Source organism: Colobus angolensis, unplaced genomic scaffold, assembly GCF_000951035.1.
Source record: "Colobus angolensis palliatus isolate OR3802 unplaced genomic scaffold, Cang.pa_1.0 Scaffold74, whole genome shotgun sequence".
In the NCBI taxonomy this organism is placed as follows: Eukaryota; Metazoa; Chordata; class Mammalia; order Primates; family Cercopithecidae; genus Colobus; species Colobus angolensis.
In genome coordinates, this window is record NW_012121154.1 from 4,157,737 (window position 1) to 4,180,633 (window position 22,897).

Below are 22,897 nucleotides of genomic sequence, written 5' to 3' on the forward strand. Positions count from 1 at the left end.
TCTTTCATTATTTCATAAATCCCTTTTGAAAGCAAAGTTCCATAAAATATAAAGTACAAGTTTGCATTTTGCAATTTACTTTTGTTTCAGAAACTTCATTTCACCAGGTGGAAACACAGATAATGCAGTCTGTAATATTCTCATATTCAAGTCTCAATAATGAGAATTGAAATCTCAGATTTGCAACAGTAGCTTTAAGTGTTACTTATTCTACCCTAAGGAATGTCTAAGAGACATAACACTATCAATAATGCAAGCTTTGAATTTTAAAAAGTATTAAGTGAACAAAGACTTTATTTATTTATATAGAATTAGCCTCTGGATCTAGTTTACAATGAAACTTCTAGTACATGGACTCAGCAGAAGTACAATGCCACAATAAATCAAGCAACATAAACATAAAGCAATCTTGATTATGATAATAGAGATATCAAAGTAGGAGGATCTTCTCTGTTTTTTTTCTCCCCGGCACCACTTAATTGCTGAAAATTAAAAATGCTTTTCCATTCCTAGGCTGTCCAGAGCAAAATCAGCAGCTGGCATTTTCCATATACATTCTCTATCCGAGGTCATCAATATTGACTGCATACTACTGTAGTAATAAACGTTCTTCAGAACCTATTGCATGCACTTATTAATTTTTCAAATATAACAAATCAGTTTGCAACAGCCATTGGTTACAAATGCAAAAACCATAAGATCTCAGAACCAGCAATATCATTATATAGTGTTCATGTAAGGTGTTTAAATTGCCATCAGGTGAGAATCTCCTACTATGTTCCATTGATTTAATCAACGTGCTTGGAAATGAACCATTCTAATTATATATATTGCACTTTAAGTGTCTTTAATGTTGGTTTTTTACCTTATTACATGTATGTCTTAGATCATACAGATGAACGGGAAAACTATGCACTACATCTTTCCTCACGCAAGGATAAAAATAACAAGAGACTCAAAGGATCACACAGTTTCAGGTAAAGCAAATCGTATAATCTAATTTTTTTTTATTCTAATGTCAGATTGACGTATGTACTGACATTTGGGTTTCATTTTAGATGACTCAGGACATTTTGGAAAACTTTTTATATCAAAATTTGTGTTTTTAGAAATGTGAAAAAACAAGCAGGATATACACTTGAACATAAAAGACATTTATGACATGATCATCAATATGAGGAGGTACTAAATGGTACCTATTTGCATCATTCTTTTCATTAACCATATGTTTTAATGCACATGGTATTACAATGCTCCGCAGGAATTGCTGTATTAAGAAATATGGTCACTGGTTGTAGGAACACAAGACATTTTTACACAGGAAATTAAAAATCTGTCTTGAATTCTTCTAAGGAATAAATTCCCCTATTTCTACTCAACTTGAACACTCACTGTCAATTTATGCTGGGGTTTTGTTTGTTTGTGTTCCTTTATAAGCCAAAACTAATGGTGAACTTTTTATTTGGAAATAATTTTGGATTTCCAAATGTAATACAGACATTCCTTTTGCCCACTCTTTGCCCAACATTACTAATATTAACTTCTAATCCCAAAAAAGTGATCAAACCCAGGAAATTAACATATATATGATAATATTAAAATATCTATAAGCCTTATACAAATATTGAGTTTCTCCACTAACCCGCCATTTTTTTTTCCTGGTCCAGGATCCAGTTCAGGATCCAGTTCAGGATCCCACATTGCATTTAATTGTTTGACTCTTGCATCTCCTCCAATCTGATAGGTCCTCAATCTTCCTTTGCCTTTCATGACCCGGAAGCTTTTTGAAAGATATACGAAATTTTTATATTACAATTAAATAGTCCATATTTAAATCAATGAGATGAAATATAAATTGTTCCAAGTTAATGAAATTTCAAAAAATGAATATTACCTATATTTTTGGTCAAGTATGTTCTTCGAATTTCATGGACAATGTGCATCAATAGAAAATATTCAAATGCATATAATTTATGTATCATATATGTATAGGCAGTACATCTAAGATGGTATATATGCTGTGTTTTCTTTTTTAAGCACTGATGTAACAAACAGGGTCTTTCTTTAGTGTAATTGCTATTGTTCCTTGCAGATCTTAGACAGTGGAACATGTGGATGTGGAACAGGTTTTGCTTTGAGAAAATTTCTTCTTCTTTTCACAGAAAATGAATTGATTAGGAGTCTAATGTTGTTTTCCTTTTAAGAGTAGGTAACTTTTCTTCTGCCAGAGACAGATAATTCAGACTTTCAAGTTTTATTGCTGTTCAAACTATATTTTAAGTACTGATGAAAATTCCAGGGTGAATCTTAAAATCCAAGGGCTCCTTTTGTGGAAGTAATTACTTACTAAAAACGATTTCAGTTTCCTCCAGCTCATAAAGCAAAACAACATAATATTTTCTAACAATGCCAAAATTATTTTTTCATGATGCACAACGGAAATCTTAAAATCATTTTTTTCCTAAATCATCAGAACCTATGCCAATGTGCCTGTTTTCTAGCTGTATTATTTTATACTCTATTAAGAATTATTCCTGTTGTGGGGTGGGTGGAGGGGGGAGGGATAGCATTAGGAGATATACCTAATGTAAATGATGAGTTAGTGGGTGCAGCACACCAACATGGCACATGTATACATATGTAACAAACCTTCACGTTGTGCACATGTACCCTAGAACATGAAGTATAATAAAAAATATACATATAAGTACTCTACAAAACAAAAAACTATTCCTTCAACCTTATTATTTATCTTTCCTACTCTTTAGTTATTCTTTTACTTTAACTAGAAACAAGTTTTAAAACATAACATTACAAAAATAAATGCTAGCTCTTTAGTAAATATTTTAGTCTCAAAAGTAAATTTAATTTCTTCCGTATATACATTTCACAAAAAGAGAAGAGGTTATTGTTTTGGACAATAAATTTGCTAGTAATGTACTATATCTTTTCTCTGAATGCCCCTTTTTCTTTTGATATCTACCTAAAGTAATACTAAAAATGGTTTCCTTGTTATACTTACCCTGTATTGATTACTACTGAATATATTTTCCATATATCTTAGGAAAAATAATCCCATACTATATTAAGTCTTTTAAAACAATCTGCATTTTATATTCTACTTCTACTTTTAATTATTTTAAATACATCTACATATGAGGCTAGAACCAGAAGTTACAATCTTTGACAGTGTCTGGAAGTTTTAAACCACTGCCAGGGAAACGAGGACAAAGGACATTTACACTCCTGACTAGTCTCTGTGTCATTTTCTGCTCAAAAAAAAGCCTAGTTTGATTGACTAAATATTTGGTGATATTAAGGATTTATTGTTAGCTATACTTTCATTTATATGTTAATGTTTTAATTGAATTTATGTGTTTTTTAATTTGTCTGATAAAATGGTATCATATACATCACGATGTTTTGAAGTATATATACAAGTTTATATGTTTCATGAAACAGTGATAACTACATGAGATAATGCTTATATTAATTACCTAGAGTTATTACAACTATGGTAGCATTGTTCTATAATACAATATATTGTTATTAACTATAATTACCACTGAATGTATCTTTTGGAAATGCAAACTAAAATATTTACAGATTAAACGATATCATCTGAAATTTGCTTCAAAATTAGCTAAGTGTAGAGAATGGTGGAGATGTAGATGAAATAAACTTGAACATAATTTATTGATTGTTGGACTTAGAGATTAACCACATTGGATTTTATTGTAGTCTTATATTACAATTCCATATGTTTAAATTTTCCATAATAAAATTGTATAATTACTGTTTGTTTTTCATGTTCACAGTGAAACAGCAGTATGCAAAAGCTTCATCAATAGTGAAAAAGCTAGCAAAACTAATAATTTAACTGTCTTTGTGAGACAAGACAAAGATTTAAGCAAGGAAGTAGTAAAGAATAAAATGTAGTATATCTGTTCTTTTATGGTGGAAAATGGCCATTAGTGAATTTTAATTTTGGTTACATAAACTCATTGATAGTAAAACTACTATGAACCTTTTATAATATTTTAATAGTTCTAACTTTATAAATAGTTTATAAAAGTTATATAAAACAAGCATACCTGAGAAATAAAAGAAAAAAATTATTTAGGAAAACAAAAATAATTTCAGAATAGAAGAGAGAAGTAATGGTTTGTTTGGTTCGGTTTTTAACGTTCTTCTGTGTGGTTCTCAAAATAATGTCAGTGGGACCCTCATGGTCTCAAAGATTCTTTCAAGGGGGTCCACAAAGTCAAGACTATTTTAATAGTAATGCAAAGGCAGAATTTGCTTTTTTCACACTCATCCTTTTATGAATATACAATATAGTTTTTCAGAGGTTATTTAATGTGTGACTTCACAAGAGATTTGATACAGAAGTAGCTGTGAAAATTCAGTTGGCTTCTATTAAGTCCAAATTAAGCCGATTTACAAAAATTTAAAACAGTATTCCCCTTCTCATGAATTTTGCTTATAAAATAGTTAATTTTAATAAAATATTTATTTTAACATGGAACAAGTTTATTATTTTAAATGTGTTAATAAATATATTTAATTCTCAATTTTAACTTATAATATGGAAAATATACATAGCTGTAACATATATAAAGAAAAACTGCTTGAGATACTCAGTAATATTAAAGAGGATATATGTTTCCCCAAACCAAAAGCTTGAAAGCCACTGCTGTAACAATATCTGCAGTGAAATTTTTTTTCAAAAAGGAAATATACTTTTTTCTCCTTATTAAAAAATGTATACAGCATAAAATAAACTTTCTGTAACTCATAGTGGATACATTTTTAAATATTTATTCATTGATGATCATTCATTGATCATCCATGGTATGACTTAAATTTTGTTGGGTGCTAGATTAATAGAGTGAACACAACAAAGACCCAGATTTTTAATGTACTAACAATTTAGTAGGAAGACCTAAAATGTAAGTAATTATTACTACAAAATTTTAGGAACAACTGAGACAACAGTCAAGGAATTAATAAATTTATTATTCATACCCATAACTATGTATGTGTGTGTATACACACACAGCTATACAGGTGCACCATGATTTATAATTTTTAATGTACCTAGAGAGAAACATAGGCATGTAATCTTCTATTAAATGGTTCACAATTTTTAGAAAAATATATCCTTTAACTTTTAACCTGTTAACTTCAAAGATATAAGTGTTTATCAACAACTGTACAATAGTTTTGAAAGTCCTCAGCAAAACACAAGGCAACAGAGTGGAGAGAATAGGTAATAAGTTTTGGAATTATAAATACCTGTGTTGAAATTCAGCTTTAACACATGTAAATTTTGAGAATAAGTTTGTTCATCTGTAAATAAAATGAACTCCATGTATCTCATAATTGTAAGTGAACCTAACACAAAGTATTGTACTTACTGTATGCTCAACAAATGTTATTTCCTCTTCTCTTAAAGAGAAATGAACAGGAAAAAAAAAAAAAGAACAAAATGTGATGCTCAAAAAATGAGTCTCCTTTTATTTCTTATTTAAAACTCCATCTTATGGCTTCAGAAACACAGCTGTTTGAAACAAGCCAAAGAAATTCTTCTGGTTTTGAAAAAAGGCATTTGCTATGTACAGTTCTATAATGGACTGGCTACATCTGCAAGGCTAGAAAGACTTAGCAATTATAATAGTGAAGAACACTAAAAATGTTGTTAAGTTTGAAAAGATAGCATTGTCTTCTTAGGAAAGAGGGGCTCATTTTTTGTTCTGCATTAGTCACCATCTTTATGAGTTTTTAGAAACAGAGACAAATTATAACAGATCTCATTGGATCCTAGTTGGCAGTAGTACCACATGTGGATAGCTCTTTATATTATTATTATTACCATTATTTTAACAGTTTTCTTGGATATAACTTACATATCATAAATATCTATTGTTAGTGTACAAACCAATGATTTTAATACATTTACGGAGTTGTGCAGTCATTACCACAATCCTGTTTTAGAAATTTCCATCTTTGCAAAAAACTCCTTTGAGGCTGTTAGCAATCTCTGCTTCCAACATCCCTCAACCAAATACTAACTACTGATTTACTTTTTGTCTCTGTAAGTTTGCCTTTTCCAAGCATTTCATATAAATTGGATCATTCAATGTACAGTTTTGGTGTCTGGTTTCTCTCACTGACTAGTTTTTTAGGTTACTAGTTTTTAGGTTAGTTGTAGCATGTGCCACTGATTTGCTCCTTTTTATTGATAAATATGTCTCATTGTTTAAAAAGTCAACATTTTGTTTCTCTGTGAGATTTTTCCCCATATTTTAAATAATATTTGCATGCACATTTTAGTATAGATATATAATATGTAATTTTTGTTGGGTAGTTTACTAGACATAAAATTTCTGGGTTGTATGATAAGTTTCTGTCTAACTACTTAAAAAACTGCCACATAGTCAAGGTGAGTGTGTCATTTTGTGTTCTTGCCAGTAATGTTTCATGATTTAGTTTGCTTTAAGTAATTGTTTGTTGATATTCATGAGCGATATTCTTCTGTAGATTTGTTTTCTTGTGATATCTTTGAGTAATCTCATAATACTGACCATGTAGAATGTGTTGGGAAGTGTTTCTGGCTCTGTTTTTCTATAGAGTTTGTGAAGAATTAGTAGTATTCATTTTTTGAATATTTGGTAGAATCCACCGATGAAGTCACCTGGCCTAAGCATTCTTTTGCAGTAAGAAGACATCCAGTTACTAATTCAATGCCTTTATTTGTTATAAGACTATTTAAATGTTCTCTTTCTTCTTGAATCAATTTTGGTAATTTGAGCCTTTCTAAAAGTGTATTCATTTCACCTATGTTTTATAATTATTGTCACAAATGTGTTCATAATACTTTATCCTTTTCACTTCTCTTAGGTCACACAGTGAAGCCCATTTTTATTCCTAATTTTTATTATGGTGTCTTCAATTTTTTCTTAGTAAAGCTAGTTGAAGATTTGTTAATTTTGCCAATCTTTTCAAAGACTCAACTTTTGCTTTTATTGATTTTTTCTCCATTTTTTTGTGTTCTATTTTACTGATTTCTGGTCTACATATCATCTATTTCTTTCCTTTCATTTATTTTTAGTTAGCTTTTTTCTCCTAGATTCTTAAGGTGAAAAATTAGTTAGTTGAAGAACTTGCTTGTTTTCTGACATAGACATTTAAAACAAAGTATTTTCCTTTAAGGACTGCTTTACTGCATCCCATGCATTTTTTTTTCATTTTTATTCAGTTCAAAAGATTTCTTAATTCCCTTGTAATTTCTTCTTTTACCTATTGTTTATTTAGAAATATGCTTTTACATTCCCTAATATTTGGGGATTTTTCCAATCTCTTTCTGTTCTTGATGTTTAACTTAGTTTCATTGTAGTTGGAAAACCTATTTGCACCTATTTTTTATGATTCAATTATTTTGACTTCATTAAGATTTGCAAAACTTTGTTGATAAATTTGTATATGAAATGGAGAGACATTCAAAGCACAAGCAGTTTGTGAGTCTGACAGTTTCCAAGTATGACTATGATTTTACTTTCCACTGAAACTTCTCTCTGTGCTGCACATCTGTGTAACCTTCTTTTGGTTAGATTTGTGTGAACAGTTTGGGCTCTCTCTGGTTTCTGCCAAACATGCACTCAGCCTCCATTTACCCAGGGATATATTGAGAACTTATTAAATCTATTTATGGATGTCCCAATTCCTAGTCTCCCAGTTTAACCCCCAAATAATTTGCAAGTCTACCACTTGTTTCATCCCCTCCAGCAATAAAGCTTCTGGTTTTCATACCCTGCCCTGTCCAATAGAACTATCATGACAACTGAGCTGGGGATGGAAGCAGCCCAAGCCAGTCACGACCAATATTCCCACTTGATATGGTTTGACTGTGCCCCGCACCCAAATGTCATCTTGAATACCCACGTGTTGTAGGAGGCACCCGGTGGGAGGTATATGAGTCATGGGGGAGAGTTTTTCTCGTGCTGTTCTCATGATAGTCAATAAGTCTCATGAGATCTGATGGTTTTATAAGGAGGAGTTTCCCTGCACAAGCTCTCTCTTTGCCTTTCGCCATCCACTGAGGTGTGACTTTGCCTTCCGCCATGATTGTGAGGCTTTCCCAGCCACGTGGAACTGTAAGTCCATTATAAACCTCTTTTTTTGGAAATTGCCCGTCTTGGGTATGTCTTTATCAGCAGTGTGAAAACAGACTAATACACCAGTGTTCTTACTTGAAGATCATCAGCTTCTCATGAACAAATGCTGCTCAGTTTGTTATAAACTTTTGTTTAATTTCCAAAATGCTGAAGTGGTTGGTTGTTTTTTAATGTTTTATCCAGCTATACAACTCATTTTTTGGGAGACAATTTTATTTATTTTATTTTGCGATTTTTTTAATTATAATTTTGGCAGCTTTTATAATGTATTTCCTGAAATAGTAATAAAAACACCATATTTCTCTGAAATTTTTTAGTCATTCTCAAAATTGTTTTGATTGTACAATTTTTTTATACTTAAATATTTAAAGTATTACATATAAAGTAAAACACAGGTAATGAATGAATTTTGTTTTGGCCTAAGATTCTTATAAATGATGGTTTCTAAATATTCCATTATAGTATTGATTTCATGTGCATAGAAAAGAAAGCTGCAGGCCTAATGTACCTCTTTCTAATATACCAGCCAGAATTACACATCTGACAACATAATAACAATTCTAAATAATTGAATCAGACTGAAAGAGACAACAATATTCTGAGAGATGTCAGAAATCTGAAGAAAATAGTTCAGATATCTTATCAATATTTCATAGATGAGTCCATTAAGTTTCTGAGGAAGATTGTGACATTCTTAGAATCCTAAAGAAAGTTGACAATTAGCCATGATTAAACTCACAGACTGTGTCCTAATCCTGTTATAGAATTCTTACCTCTCCTTACCTTCATTGCTACTCAGTGGTAAAGTTTTTCTACCTAAAATTTTAAAAATCTGAGTAGAAGTGATTAAGAACAGCTTTTAAAAAAGACAAAAATAGCTAGTCAGACTTTCCATTTTCTTGTATTTATCAATGGAATTTCCACCACTGGCAATATGTGAAAACATTGAGTTGATTATGTATTCATTTTGCAGGGAAAATGAAAAGGTACATATATGCATACATACAAATAAACACAGCAATAAGCCCTCTGTCAAATATAGGAGAAGATTTTTTGAATTAAATTTATTACATTTGTAATATTGATCTTATTTGCATAAATTTATTAGTCCCACTATGCAACCAAATAAATTATATATGCAGAAATCTAAAGAAAATAGAGATAATCATAAATATTTAGGGGACATAAAATATAAAAATAAATATATTACTTTCTTTGTAGTTAAAGGTTTTCTATTTTCTTCTGAAATAACTTGAAAGTATGATTATTTCTTCCAAATACAAATATTCTCCTCTTTTTTTCTTGATTATAAGTGTTTATAATGAAAATCTACAAACCTAAAATAGAAGTTATTCAGAGATTTATATTCAGACTGTAGATGAAATGTGGTAAGAATAGTTCTATATATCCTATTGACAGTTCTCAAAGATATAATATTGTGATCAGCAGGTTAGTTTTAAAAAAGCAACTACAACAAAATTCTCATGTTCTACCTAAATAATTAAAAATACTATAAACACAATTTGTCCACCTTCTGTAACTGATAAATCTATTTTAAATAATGTGGACTAACAGAAGGAAGAGTCACAATAAATAAAGAACTATCTCCTACTATAAACAAGTAGATTTGTAATATTGAATATGGAATCAGCCTTGAGAAGATGTTTAAGGAACGTCCAAAATATCCTTTTCCTTTTACTCACTAATTTTACTTCTGTAAATATATCGTAAGGAAATAATAAACAATAAGGCAGCATTTTTTGATAGGTATGGGAAAAGTCTGTGGTAGAGTCCTTGCTACCTTGCTTAAAGAACTTAAGAACTTGAAGTGGAGCTAATGTACCTGAAACAATGAACACAGAAGCTATATGTTGAAAATTAAAATACATTTCGCACACTATGTGTACATATATTTACATGTACAAATTTTTGCAATTCTCTTTGTTCAAATAATTTTACCAATGGAATATAGAGAACACATATTTCCCCATTTTCTCATGAATATTTTTGTTACTCTGCTTTCCTTTATAGCTAGAGATCTCAAAGGCAAATGCCCCCCTAGCTTTCAGCTTACAGTAGCTAAATGATAAATGCATGTATCATTCTCAGCCTTCTTCTTGTATGTATACTTATAAATGTATATATTTGCATGTATGTATATATAATAATATATTTTAATATGTAAAATATTTCCTATAAAATATGGTAGTGGTAAAAATTATAACAAGAATAGAAGCCATAATTTTACAATTTATGCTTTTTCCTTTACTTCCTGCCTGTTTTATACACGTGTGCACACACACTAAAAGTTGAAAGTACATTGTAATATAGTTCAGATACATATCTTTAATATGGTATAAATTGCCCAGTAAATACATTTTCCTTTTACCTCAAAAGCTCTTCACAAACATAAATGTAATGACTGGATTTTATTACATTGTATAGATGTTTAATTATTTACTTCCACCACTTTCTAATTTATTGACATTTATGTCGTCTCCCCCTTTCCATTATTATAAACAATGCTGCAATGAAAAAATGCTGCCTTATTGTTTATTATTCCCTTAGAATATACTTACAGAAATAAAATCAGTGAGTAAAAGGAAAAGGATATTTTGGACGCTCCTTAAACATCTTCTCAAATTTCTTATCAGAAAAGTTCTGCTACTTTGCACTCCCAAACTAAGAAATTGTTTTTCATTCATTTTTCACTATGGAAATTTTAAATCATATAATTGTCACAAAAAGATATTGTGACTTAGTTCAGAAGCCAAATTTTATATCATTTTGCTCTAAGTATTATTTCTTTGGTTAATTATGAGGTTGGTATTTTGTCCAATATTTAATAATTTAATTGCCTCCTAATCATCCTGGTGATGAAGGAGAGATTCCTGCCTGTCCTGAGGTTATGGCGAGGGCTGAGCACATTGCACCTGACACTGGACAGATGACATCAACAGCAGCTTATTAGTCACATATGCTCAAAGTTTGGGGGAACAGGACACCACACATAACACAGAGCCACACGGGGTGGTACTGGGGAACACTGAACAACCAGAGGCTGTGCAAGGCTGGGTTTTTAGTATCAAAAGGTTGAAGCGCCCCTAGGTCCTACAGGAAAACTTGGTTGGCTCTGCTGAATAGTTCCTCAGACTGGCAGGAAACGGAAATTCCTGACCCCCTTGATAAAGAAGATTGTTCAGCGAGGGAACCTGATCCATTAGAGCAGAGTTGGAGTTGTGGGTGAGGGCGTGGGATGGGAGGGAGCTTGTGGTCCGACCCTCCTGATTTTACCAGAAAATTAGGCAGCATCTAATATTGAGTCTTAACTATAACCTTTAGACCACAATTAGCTCTGTTTCTTTCCTTTCAGTGACTTATCTACTTAATATGCAGGACAATAGACTATTTTTATTTTGTTTGTTTTGTTTTGCTGCAACACAGAGTATATGAAAGGGACCAGAGTATATAAAAAGCTAGGGCCAGCATATGTTGGGCCTGGTAGACAAATAAATAGTCTAAGTTTAATTTAATAGGGAAGATTGGCATCTTGAAATCATTGAAAATATAGCTTCGTTTATGAGATCTTTTAAAAAAATTTTTTTTGTTTGCTTCAAAGTTGAATTCTGAAGGAAGCTTAATCATAATGAATGAATAAGATACACGAAAGTTTGAATAAATAGGTTGGATCACCTTTGCTTGTGAGTATACTGCTGCTCTCAAATGTGGTATGGTAAATAAAGAGGTACTGAGGCAAAATGTGATGAGCTACTCCATGTGATTTGGATAAGTTATGGCTAAGAGTCACTTAACATTTCTCCAATATCAATTATGTGAACATTTTATGAGAAAACTAATTTTTTTCAGATCAGCCAATTCTTAAAATAGGAAGAGTTAAAACAATTATGCCATCTCTTCTGCTTCTCGTGGAAGACCAAAACAAAGCAAAGCTGTCACCCTCAGGACAACTGTGTTCTACCCTAACTGCTGAAACTAAACAGATCCTGCAAAGTGGGCCTTAACACTGAATTTCTCCTTTCCCATAGAAGATGGCTTTTTCTATTTTATTATTTTGATAGTGCAATTACATAGTATTCATTTTCTTTTTTTTTTCTTTCTTTTTATTTATTTATTTATTTATTTATTTATTTATTTATTTATTTATTTTTTGAGACGGAGCCTTACTCTGTTGCCCAGCCCAGGCTAGAGTGCAGTGGCACAATCTCGGCCCACTGCAACCTCTGCCACCCAGGTTCAAGTGATTCTCCTGCCTCAGCCTCCCAAATAGCTGGAATTACAGGTGCCTGCCACCACGCCTGGCTAATTGTTGTAGTTTTTTAGTAGAAACAGGGTTTTGTCATCTTGGCCAGATTGGTCTTGAACTCCTGACCTCGTGATTAACCCACCTCAGCCTCCCAAAGTGTTCACTTTTTCATTGTAAGCCTTGTTTAGGAATATATTGAGCATAAAGCTATGGAAATAGAGTAAAGCTCAGATTGAATCTCTTCTGAAATCACAATTTCTTCCTGGTAAATTCTGGTGAAAACGTGGATTTATTTACTCAGTAACAAAGGAAGTTTTTATTCTCAGGGTGAGTTCCACAGAAATATTATCATTTCTCCTGACAGGTTGCTTGGATATTGTGTTCCTGCTAAGGAAGTGACATTATAGGCTTTGCTTCCAGCTGGAGGTAGCTTAGCACATTTTCTTATCCACTCTTAATAAAACAAAATTAAAGGAATGAATAATTGATTACATGAGAGTGAACACATTCACAATATTCAAGGATAGGAGGATAGATGCTAATATTAATGTGAAACGCAGGCATATAAATGTAAAATGTATGTGAACTGGCAGAAAAATAAGCAAAGAGAAGTGGGATTCAATAAAGGAGTAAGGATTTATATTGATTTTCTAGAATATTTTCTTGACAATTAGAGTGATGATCAAAGGTAGAAAGAACAAGGATGTGAAAGTCAAGAGAAAAACGATGAGTTATCAGCTTTTTTGTATGCTGGACAACCTACGGCAAGTTTCTAACCCTCCTTAGCAGTCTCAGCTGCTTTGTCGTAAAACTGGTACGAATAGTACGTAACTCAAAATGTTGTGGAGGTGGTTAAAGAAAGGCAATGCAAAAAAAAGCTACGGGGTAGTGTCAGACACATAGGAGACACTTTGTAAGTGTTACTTACTTTTTTCTTCCATCCCTGAAGACAATGCTGAAGAGATTGCGAAAAATCAAATACACTTAACGTAAAATAATATTGGCACAAACAACAAAAATCGAATAAAATCCATCTGCTCAAAGTCACGTGTTTTGAGATGTTTTGACAAAAGATCAATACATCCTATAGAATAGAAAATTAGATGAAAATAAAAGCAGCTCACTTTTTGCTTAAAGCAAAATTTCAATGGGATGTTTGAATATTTTTAGCCCAGTTATTAACACCATGAAATACATTTTTGTCCATTCCAGATAGTAGTAATTATTTTTAATACAGTAACTAAAATAACCAAAAATAACTGTACTAAATGACTCTTCAGTGAAAAAATAGCCCCTGATATATATAGGAAAGTAGAAGCTGTTGAATTATATTGAATATCAATATCACCTTCACCAAATGCAAATTGATTTTGATGAGAACAGGTTCAGCCTGTAGTATAAAAATAATTTGGCATTTTATTTATGTACCTAAAATGACTCAGCAAATTGAGAACTTTTCTCTCTAAATCAGTTTTCAACTCCCTCCAAAATAGTGGTTAGTATAATAATTATTACATAATCAGACATATATGGCACTTTGTTCTATACAGATATGCATACCAAGATATAGAAATATTAAGCCAATTACTTATTCATTTAACAGATATGTATGCAATTCATATTTGGATTATAATGCTAAAAGCTATAATATTAAAAGATGTAATAATCTCATCTTTATAATGTTTGAAAAAGATAGATATAAACATACATAAAAGTATATGCAGTAATAGAAAAATGGAAATTATACTGACAAAACAAACATAATGTTTCCTAACTAATTAGTTGCAGCTACTGCAGATTAAACCATGTGATATAACTTGTGGGCTGCCTAAGCCAAAAGCATTTCCTCTGCTTAGTCTTGACTGAGAAATACTGGCTTCCAACACTTTTTTTCTTATCTTGGGACTTTCTCTTTTATTATTTGGTTGCAAATTCTCCCATCACTCTTCTCTAAAACTGAATGGGGAAAGGAGGGACTGGAGTGTGCTACTGTCAAACCTATGCCTTCTTATTCTAAACCAAGTGAACTGGCATAAACCAAACAGGAGACTCACTGCCAAGTCACTTGTTTGGCGAAAGAAAATGTGCTTCACTCCAGCTTTCCCTTATATTAACTGTGTAGCCTGGAGTTTTGAACCTCTCAAAGCCTCATTTCCTCACATGCAAAATACAGGGCTTTTGTTTTTTTTCCGTTTGCTCTTTTATTTTAAAATCCAATGAGATAATGTAATTTTAAAGGCATTTTCTAAGAATAGAATACAATATGCATATACTATCTTACCCAGCCCATTTCCCTTCTTTCCTACCCTCTATCACTACTCGATCATTGTTGTAACTACTATAAACACAAATGTCTTGCACATTTTGCTACCAAAATAATGTATACATATGTTGTGTGCACAACAAATTTCTGAGTATGATTTTTATCCTTGTATTAGTTTTCTATCACTGCATAACAAATTTAATGAGTTAAAACAACAATATTCACTATCTTATCATTTTCATGGGTCAATAATCCAGGTATGGCTTAAGTGGGTTCCCTGATCATGAACTTATGAACTATAATCTATGTTAGTTGTGCTGTATCTCTTTCTGGAGCTTGGGAGACCTCTTCCAAACACATATGGTTATTGGTAGGATTTAGTTTCTTGTAGATGTGGAACTGAATTCCCCATACTGTTGCTGTCAGTCAGGGACCACTGACCCCAAGTGGTCTCTCTCAATTTATTGCTATGAGGTCCACTAACATATGACAGCTTACTTCTTGAAGGCCGGGAGGAAATCTCTTACTCTAGCCTCTTAAGATGGAATCCAATATAAAATAATTATGGTAGTGGCTATCCATCACCTTTGCCAGATCTTATTGATTAGAAGCATGTCACAAGTTCTGCCTTCACTCAAAGGGAAGGGATTATACCAGGAAGTGGCTCATTGGAAATCATGATAGAGTATTTCTGCCACAATCCCATATTAAGTCAAGAAATCCAACAAAAGACTCTATATTTAATTTTGAATCAGAATAGTATTTTTCTTCCTACTTACATTTTATATAAGGAAAACTGACATTTATTTTGTCAAGCGCGTCACAGCTTTACACTAATATAAGTTTACACCATTTTATTTCCATCATCATTGTAGAGATTCTTAAGTGTCTCTCAAAAAAACAATTTTCTTTAACACACGTAGTGAATGACCTCACCCCGCGTCCTGGCCTGCCATCAATTTAGTATCAAGGCCAAACCTATAAAGTGACCCTGTTTTCCAATTTTCTGACGTCTAGCCTCATATCAATCATTTTGTTTTGGACCCTAAGTACTGCTAAATGAAATAAATTTCCTTTTCATTGCCTTTTATAGAAGAATCTGGCAAACTCTTCAGATGTAGTCTTTATGCTTCTAATTTTGCAATTGTCTTATATAAGCTAAAATGAAGAAAAAAAGAAAATCTTTATGTCATTACATGAATGAAGAATGCATTTGTGAATGTGGCAGTCCTGACAAATTTTCTTGGTCGGAATTATTCCAAGTCTATAAGGAGGAGAAAATCCTATGTGCTTTGAGTAAAATTACTTTAACAGCATACATCATCTGTCCTTTGAAAAGTGTGTTCTACAAAGCCAGAATACCAGTGTCATTTTTGTGTATTTTTTAACTTGTCTTCCTTATTTCCCATGCCAATGGTCATTTCAGTCATATGGCAGGCCATCTTGGACTCATCTCATGCAATATACTGTGAATATGGACAGGCTTTTGTGCAGTCTTTGAACTGTACATAACATTTTAATATTAATATTTAGATTACATTAGAAAAGAGGTGTGAATGCAAGTTCATGGAAATGTGAGGTGAATTATTCCTTCAAATTTTTCATGTACATAAAGGATATACATTTAAAACTGGAAACAGGCCAGGCGCAGTGACTCACGCCTGTAATCCGAGAAGTTTGGGAGGCCAAAGCAGGCATCACCTGAGGTCAGGAGTTTGAGACCAGCCTGACCAACATGGCAACACCTCCTCTCTACCAAAAATACACAAAATTAGCTGAGCCTGGTGGCAGGAGCCTGTAATCCCAGCTACTTAGGAAGGCTGAGGCAGGGGAATCGCTTGAGCCTAGAGGCAGATGTTGCAGTGGGCCAAGACTGCACACTGCACTCCAGCCTGGGGGACAGAGCAAGACTCCATCTCAAAATAAAATAAAAAAAACAAAATGAAACTAGAAACAAAGGGATACTGAACAGCAGTTTTCATGCCTGGAGCAATTGACTGGATAAGAAAAGGCTAATGGGAATAAGTGAATTTGTTATTGGAATACTCAGGATTAGAGTTGGATTAAACTTGGCATGAGTGTGCTGTTTCCGTTTTGATGTTGCTAAAAACCGTAAGGTATGGATTGTTATTAAGGTGATTGATGTACATTGTTGTGTTTATAGGAACGTTTTTTAAATACTGACCAATAATTAAATAAATAGGGAAAATTCTTTAGGTCTTCATGTTTGAGAATTAATGAACAAACTGTTGCATTTCATAGGACAAAAAGGGAAATCATTATGAATTTTTAATATAATTTGGTTTACTTTCTTAAACACTTTTATGTATAATTTACAACACAGAGATAAGTAAGTGAAATAATATAAAATTAAATTCTCACAGCCTTACTCAAGAGTGTAAGTAATGTGTAAACTACATAAAAATAAATTTAATGAACTATCCTTTGGGGACTTTTCTATTATTCTTGGAACTTTATAGGCATTATTATATGTATAATCTGTCTTCTTCTTTAGCCCAACTAATGACTTGACTGAACTAAGCAATATATTTTTATTCTAGGATAGCTTCATTATAAAAAATCAACACAGTTGATTTAAACTATTCATAAGATACAGTATGTTCATTAATACAAATTTTGCTTTCCCTTGATGCTTAAGTATAGAATATGAGAGTATTGAAATTAAACAAGTATTTTAATTTTATCCAAATGCAATGTTCTAATTATAACCTCATAATATTTTAATATATATTTCAATGTTGAAAATGAAAACATTCTTTGTGATACTTTAAAATACCGGAGCTTTCATTGTAACAGATTAATAAACACATAAAATTGGATTTAATCTGTAAATTTAAATGCAAATGTAAAGATTTTTCCTTAGTATGCTCATGTTTGTTTTGTGCATAGTTTATTTTTAAAGTGACTCCAAAGTAGCATATTTATCAAATACTTATAATGTACGTAGAAACTTAAATTGTAAGTCTAAGGTTAGTAGAGGTAATGCATTTTCTTAATGGTTTTGCTACTTTTATCATTGAATTTCTCTTTTCTATAAATATCCCAACCTTTGAAGGTTTTCTAAATTTTAAACTTCTCTATAAGACTTTCTTAACCACAGATATGCTTATATATCATGAAATTACTACAACTTATGACTTTCTTTTTTAGTAAAGCACTTACGTTATCTGGAGTAACTACTGGTTTACATGTCTCTGTGTGCTGTCGTACTGTGAACACAAGAACAAGACCATTTTCATGGCATTTGAAGAAGCATTTCATCAATGGTTTGAGATGAAACAAAAGCAGAGAGATGACATTATGTTGATAAAAATTTGTCAAAGGTTGAAAAACGATACTATACACATCACTTGTCGTGGATCATTTACTTCTAAAAATTTCAATTCAAAATTAATGTTGCTTCTTGAGTTTACAAAAAATTCCATTGGTATTCTGCTTTCTAGATTTGAGGAGTGGTGTTACATTTTTATAGAAATATTTTTATTCATTTTATCTATATTTGAAATAAAAACATTACAGTGCAACTATAGAAATATGAAATCAAAATATCCAGATTTAATTCTTTAAAATTACATAAATTTAATTTCTTTTCATTACATTCAAATTAGGGTAGAAGCAGCTACTACAAAACAAACAAACAAATGTTATTTTTCCTGGGTCTATTTATTTTCTAATGTTCTATTCTTCAAAAATTTTTAAATCTTCCTATGCAACTTAATTGTCTACATGAGAAACAATAGCAGGTGGGCACACTGGCTCATACCTGTAATCCCAGAACTTTTGGAAGGCTGAAGTAAAAGGGTCACTTGAGCCTAGGAAATTGAAAGCAGTCTGAGCAATATAGCCAGATTTGGTGTCTGCTAAAAATAAAAAACTTAAGTGGGCATGGTGGCACTTAGTAGTCCCAGCTACTCGGGAGGCTAAGGTGGGAGAATCCCTGAGCCCATGAGTTTGAGGCTGCAGTGAGCTATGATCACACCATTGCACTCCAGCAAGGGCAACAGAGTGAGATTTTGTCTCAGAACAAAAAACGATAGTAGCAATGTCAACAAGAGGAACAGTAATTGTTGAAAATTAACTATATGACTGAAATTGTTTCTATGTATATAGTCTCATTTCTCACAGGATCATTTTGACTGTATTATTCTATTTACCAAAGACATGAGGCTTGTGAAGTATACTTCAAAAGCATTTTGAGTATTTGAATTCACTATTGTGAGACTATACATTACCAAATTAAATAATTATTGTGTCTGTGCTACTTTATTGAGATTGTTCTAATTACAGTTTCTCATCACTGATCCTTTACCACAGGGTTTTAGAATGTGCTCAGCTACTAGAAATCAAATGACTCTAAGGACCCAACTACTTCACCTTCAAGACACTGTCATTTGCAGAATGAAACTAAAACCAAATTTTTAAAGTCCTTCATGCCGATGAATAGATTTTGAAGTTCCGCAACTACACTCTTTTGTTTGTTTTCTGTTTTTGTCTCCTATGTTGGCAAGGCTGGTCTTGAACTCCTGGCCTCAAGCAATCCTCCTGCCTCGGCCTCCCAAAGTGCTGGGATTACAGGCGTGAGCCACCACACTCAGCCTGCAACTACACTTTTAGCCATACCTTTATGAGGTATAGCAATCTTAAGTCTATTTGTGGATTCTAAGTTCTGATATGGACTTCCGGGGGGAAAAAAACTGTTTTTAAAGGTATTCAAATAGAAGGAAAGCCCCAAAATATGTGACTAAAGTACTAGTGTTATATATAGGATCTGTTCCCATATTTGTAACCCATTCATTTCTATAGAAGGAATTCTGCAAAAGGATTTTCTTGTTTTATTTTTATAGCAATGTCAGTCTTTCTAATTTTTATAGCTTAAAAAATCAAGATTGCTCAATAGTCACATTAGATTTAAAATAATTAACATGCATTGCTTCCATTAAAACGGGGGTTTTCAACCTTGGCTCTATTGACATTTTGGCCTAGAGAATCCTAGGAAGATGTCCTGTGCATTGTAGGATGTTTAGCAGCATTCCTGGCCTCTACCCACTAAATGCCAGTAGCATCGTTCCATGCTGACAACCAAAAATGTTTCTAGACATGGACCAATATACCCTGGGAGGAAAAGTCACCCCCATTTGAGAGCCATTGCTTTAAAAGAAAAGAGTTCCTGCCTGTAATTCTAGCACTGTGAGAGGCCGAGGCAGGAGGATTGCTTCAGCTCAGGAGTTTGAGGCCAGCTTGGACAACATAGTGAGACCTCGGCTTTACAAAAAAATAAAAAGAATAGAGCTATTCAAATACTCCATTATTTGTCATGATTAATGTGTGTTTGTTTCTTGCCTTTCAAAATAATGATCTTAAAACCGCTATGCATTAAAGCATACTCATGCACCACATAATGTTTTGGTCAATGATGAAGCATATATGCAACAATGTCCCATAAGATTACAGAACAGTACATTCACTGTATTTTTCTGTGTTTAGGTATGTTTAGTGCTCTATATACTTGCTAATTTTTAGCCATTTTTTTAAAAAACACAGAAACTAAAAATATCTACACTTATATTTATCTCAGTTAGGTTTCTCATAATAATTATTCACCCTGGTCTTTTCATGTGGCTAATTACAGAAGAACCTGTACTGCAAAGTAAGAATCAGTTTACTAAGATGTTCATCAGTCAAGAATAATTTTATTGTGTCTTGTAGTAAGTGTCAGGTTAATACACAAACAATGTTAGTTGATTAATTAAGGCTGAAAAATGAATAATAATTTATAAATTATGAGCATGTTTTCACTTTATAAATTACAATTGTTTGTATGATTGGTTTGTGTCTTCTCAATTTTGAATAGTCATTACTGCTCTTCTATAAGTAAAATATTCCTTAATTTCATAAGTGAATTGTATGCTCTGGGAACACTCATAAAATTTTTACAAAATACCTAGTCAGAAATTGGCAAGTCCGGGGTATATTACTGAATATGGCTGAATTCAAAAAATTACTTTTTAATATCAGGTCAATCATTGGAGAGTCTACCAAGATCTCAGAAAATCCTATTTTATATTATTGATATCAGAATGACATACTTTGGTTTTGGTGTCCAGTTCCAATATTCATGTTATATTTAGCTTCTGGGTACCTGACCTACTTTTTGTTATCTCTATAACTTGTGATAACTATTGTCCCTTCTTAAATTAGTACTAATAATTTGCTAATTGTTTACTACAGGTAATGGATTAGGAATTAGAATTGTGGGTGGTAAAGAAATCCCTGGACATAGTGGAGAAATTGGAGCCTACATTGCCAAGATTCTTCCTGGGGGAAGTGCAGAACAGACAGGGAAACTTACGGAAGGTAAGAATAAGGAATTTTACAGTAAAATAAAATGAATGCACTCATATTAAATGCATTTTAATTTAATATGCAAATGTTCTCATCATTCTCTGTGTAGGTAAACCTCTCTCCTTATGGTTAGTTGTGAAATTTTGGTAGAGTAATGTAAAAGAAGATATTTCCACAAATATATTCATTTTATTTTCAATTGCATTGTCCTTTTGGCAGTTAGCTACGGAAGTATCTTGTTTAAGAAACACTGTTCAAAACTTTTTTACTGACTGGGGAAATTTTATTAAAAAACACTTTAGTTATCTATGATAGTGTTTCACAAACCAAGAAAAAATACATTGGAATTAGAGCTACAGAAAAAATCAAATGATTCAGTACACGCTAAGGTTGGGTAAACAAGTATGGATGGCCCACAGGCTTTATCCATCTGCTGCCTGCTTCTGTAAACGCTGTTTTATTGGAACACAGTCATGACCATTAATTTACATATTGAACCTGGGTGCTTTACCAAAACAATAGCAGAACTGCATTCATGAGAGAGAATGTATGGTCTGCAGCATCTAAAATATTTACTCATGCTCCTGTACAGAAAACATTTGCCAACCCCTGTCCTAGGTGTGGTCTATTTTTAAATACTAAATGCCTCATTACCTCAAAAGTGTTTTAAAGTAATGATCATTAGAATAAGAGATAATGGGCCATAAAATATGTACTTAATCATTTTCATTCAGTAAAATATTGGACCTAGATTCTCAGAATACATAATGAAAATTTTTCATTGTCAATCAGATAATATGGTCATTTCCATTCTCCAGATTCTCTAACATAAATAGAGTTTGCAAGGTTTTGGTGATTTTTTTTATAATGAACATTGTCACAAAGTAAATGCAAGCTTTTTATTTTCTCTCTATATATAATATTATTTGAAAAAAGTTTTTCTGTCATTTCATAGTTTAATAAAATTTTGTCTGCTGTTGCTTAAAAACTTTAATCATGTTAAAATTGACTCACTGTGATTTTCTGAAATTATATATATTAAAACCTTCCAAAAAATGTCCATGGACATTTTGATAGACTATTAGAATAAACACAAATTGGAAGCAGTATTTATTCATCACAGTGTTGTGCTGGAGCCAGGTTGCTCCACATCAATAAGACATTCTATACAAATCTCTTCCCAACTTCAAATTCAGTAACATCATGATGATAGCTTGAATTGGCTATAGTGGCAGCATTTACAATGTGGAAATAGGCAAATGCTATAACTCAAACCTTTATATTTGCTTGCTTGCTGAATTATTTGCTTTCAGAATGCCAGCTTACCAGCACATCACCAAATAAATAACTAAAAGCATATTGTTGGCCAGGCGTGGTGGCTCCCACCTGTAATCCCAGCACTTTGAGAGGCCGAGGTGGGCGGATTGCTTGAGGCCAGCAGTTCAAGACTAGTCTGGCCAACATGGAGAAACCCTGTCTCTACAAAAAAAAAAAAAAAAATACAAAACTTACCTGGGCATGGTGGTGGGGAGCCTGTAGTCTCAGCTACTTGGGAGGCTGAGGCACGAGAATGGTTTGAATGTGGGAGGCGGAGGTTGCAGTGGGCCAAAATCATGCCACTATACTCAAGCCTAGACAACAGAGTGAGACTTTGTCTCAAAAATAAATAAATAAATAAATGCACATTATTAAAAATATTCTAATGGCATTCATAAAAGAGGAGAAGTTAGGAGAGCTTGCCAGATAGCTCAATGAAAGGAAAGACTATGAATAAAGAAATAACAGTTATAAGCAAAGTACTTGGCGCATAGGCATTTTCTATGACTATAA

At 32.5% G+C, this 22,897-nt stretch overlaps 1 protein-coding gene across 1 annotated transcript in view; it reads left to right on the forward strand.

Moving 5' to 3' along the window:
- The window catches only part of PCLO (piccolo presynaptic cytomatrix protein), a 406,268-nt gene that overhangs the window by 260,048 nt on the left and 123,323 nt on the right, over positions 1-22,897 (forward strand). Inside the window, exons 10-11 of the mRNA XM_011927761.1 lie at positions 887-977; positions 20,954-21,079. Of these exons, the coding sequence (XP_011783151.1) occupies positions 887-977; positions 20,954-21,079 (217 nt within the window). The remainder of the gene's footprint in view (positions 1-886; positions 978-20,953; positions 21,080-22,897) is intronic.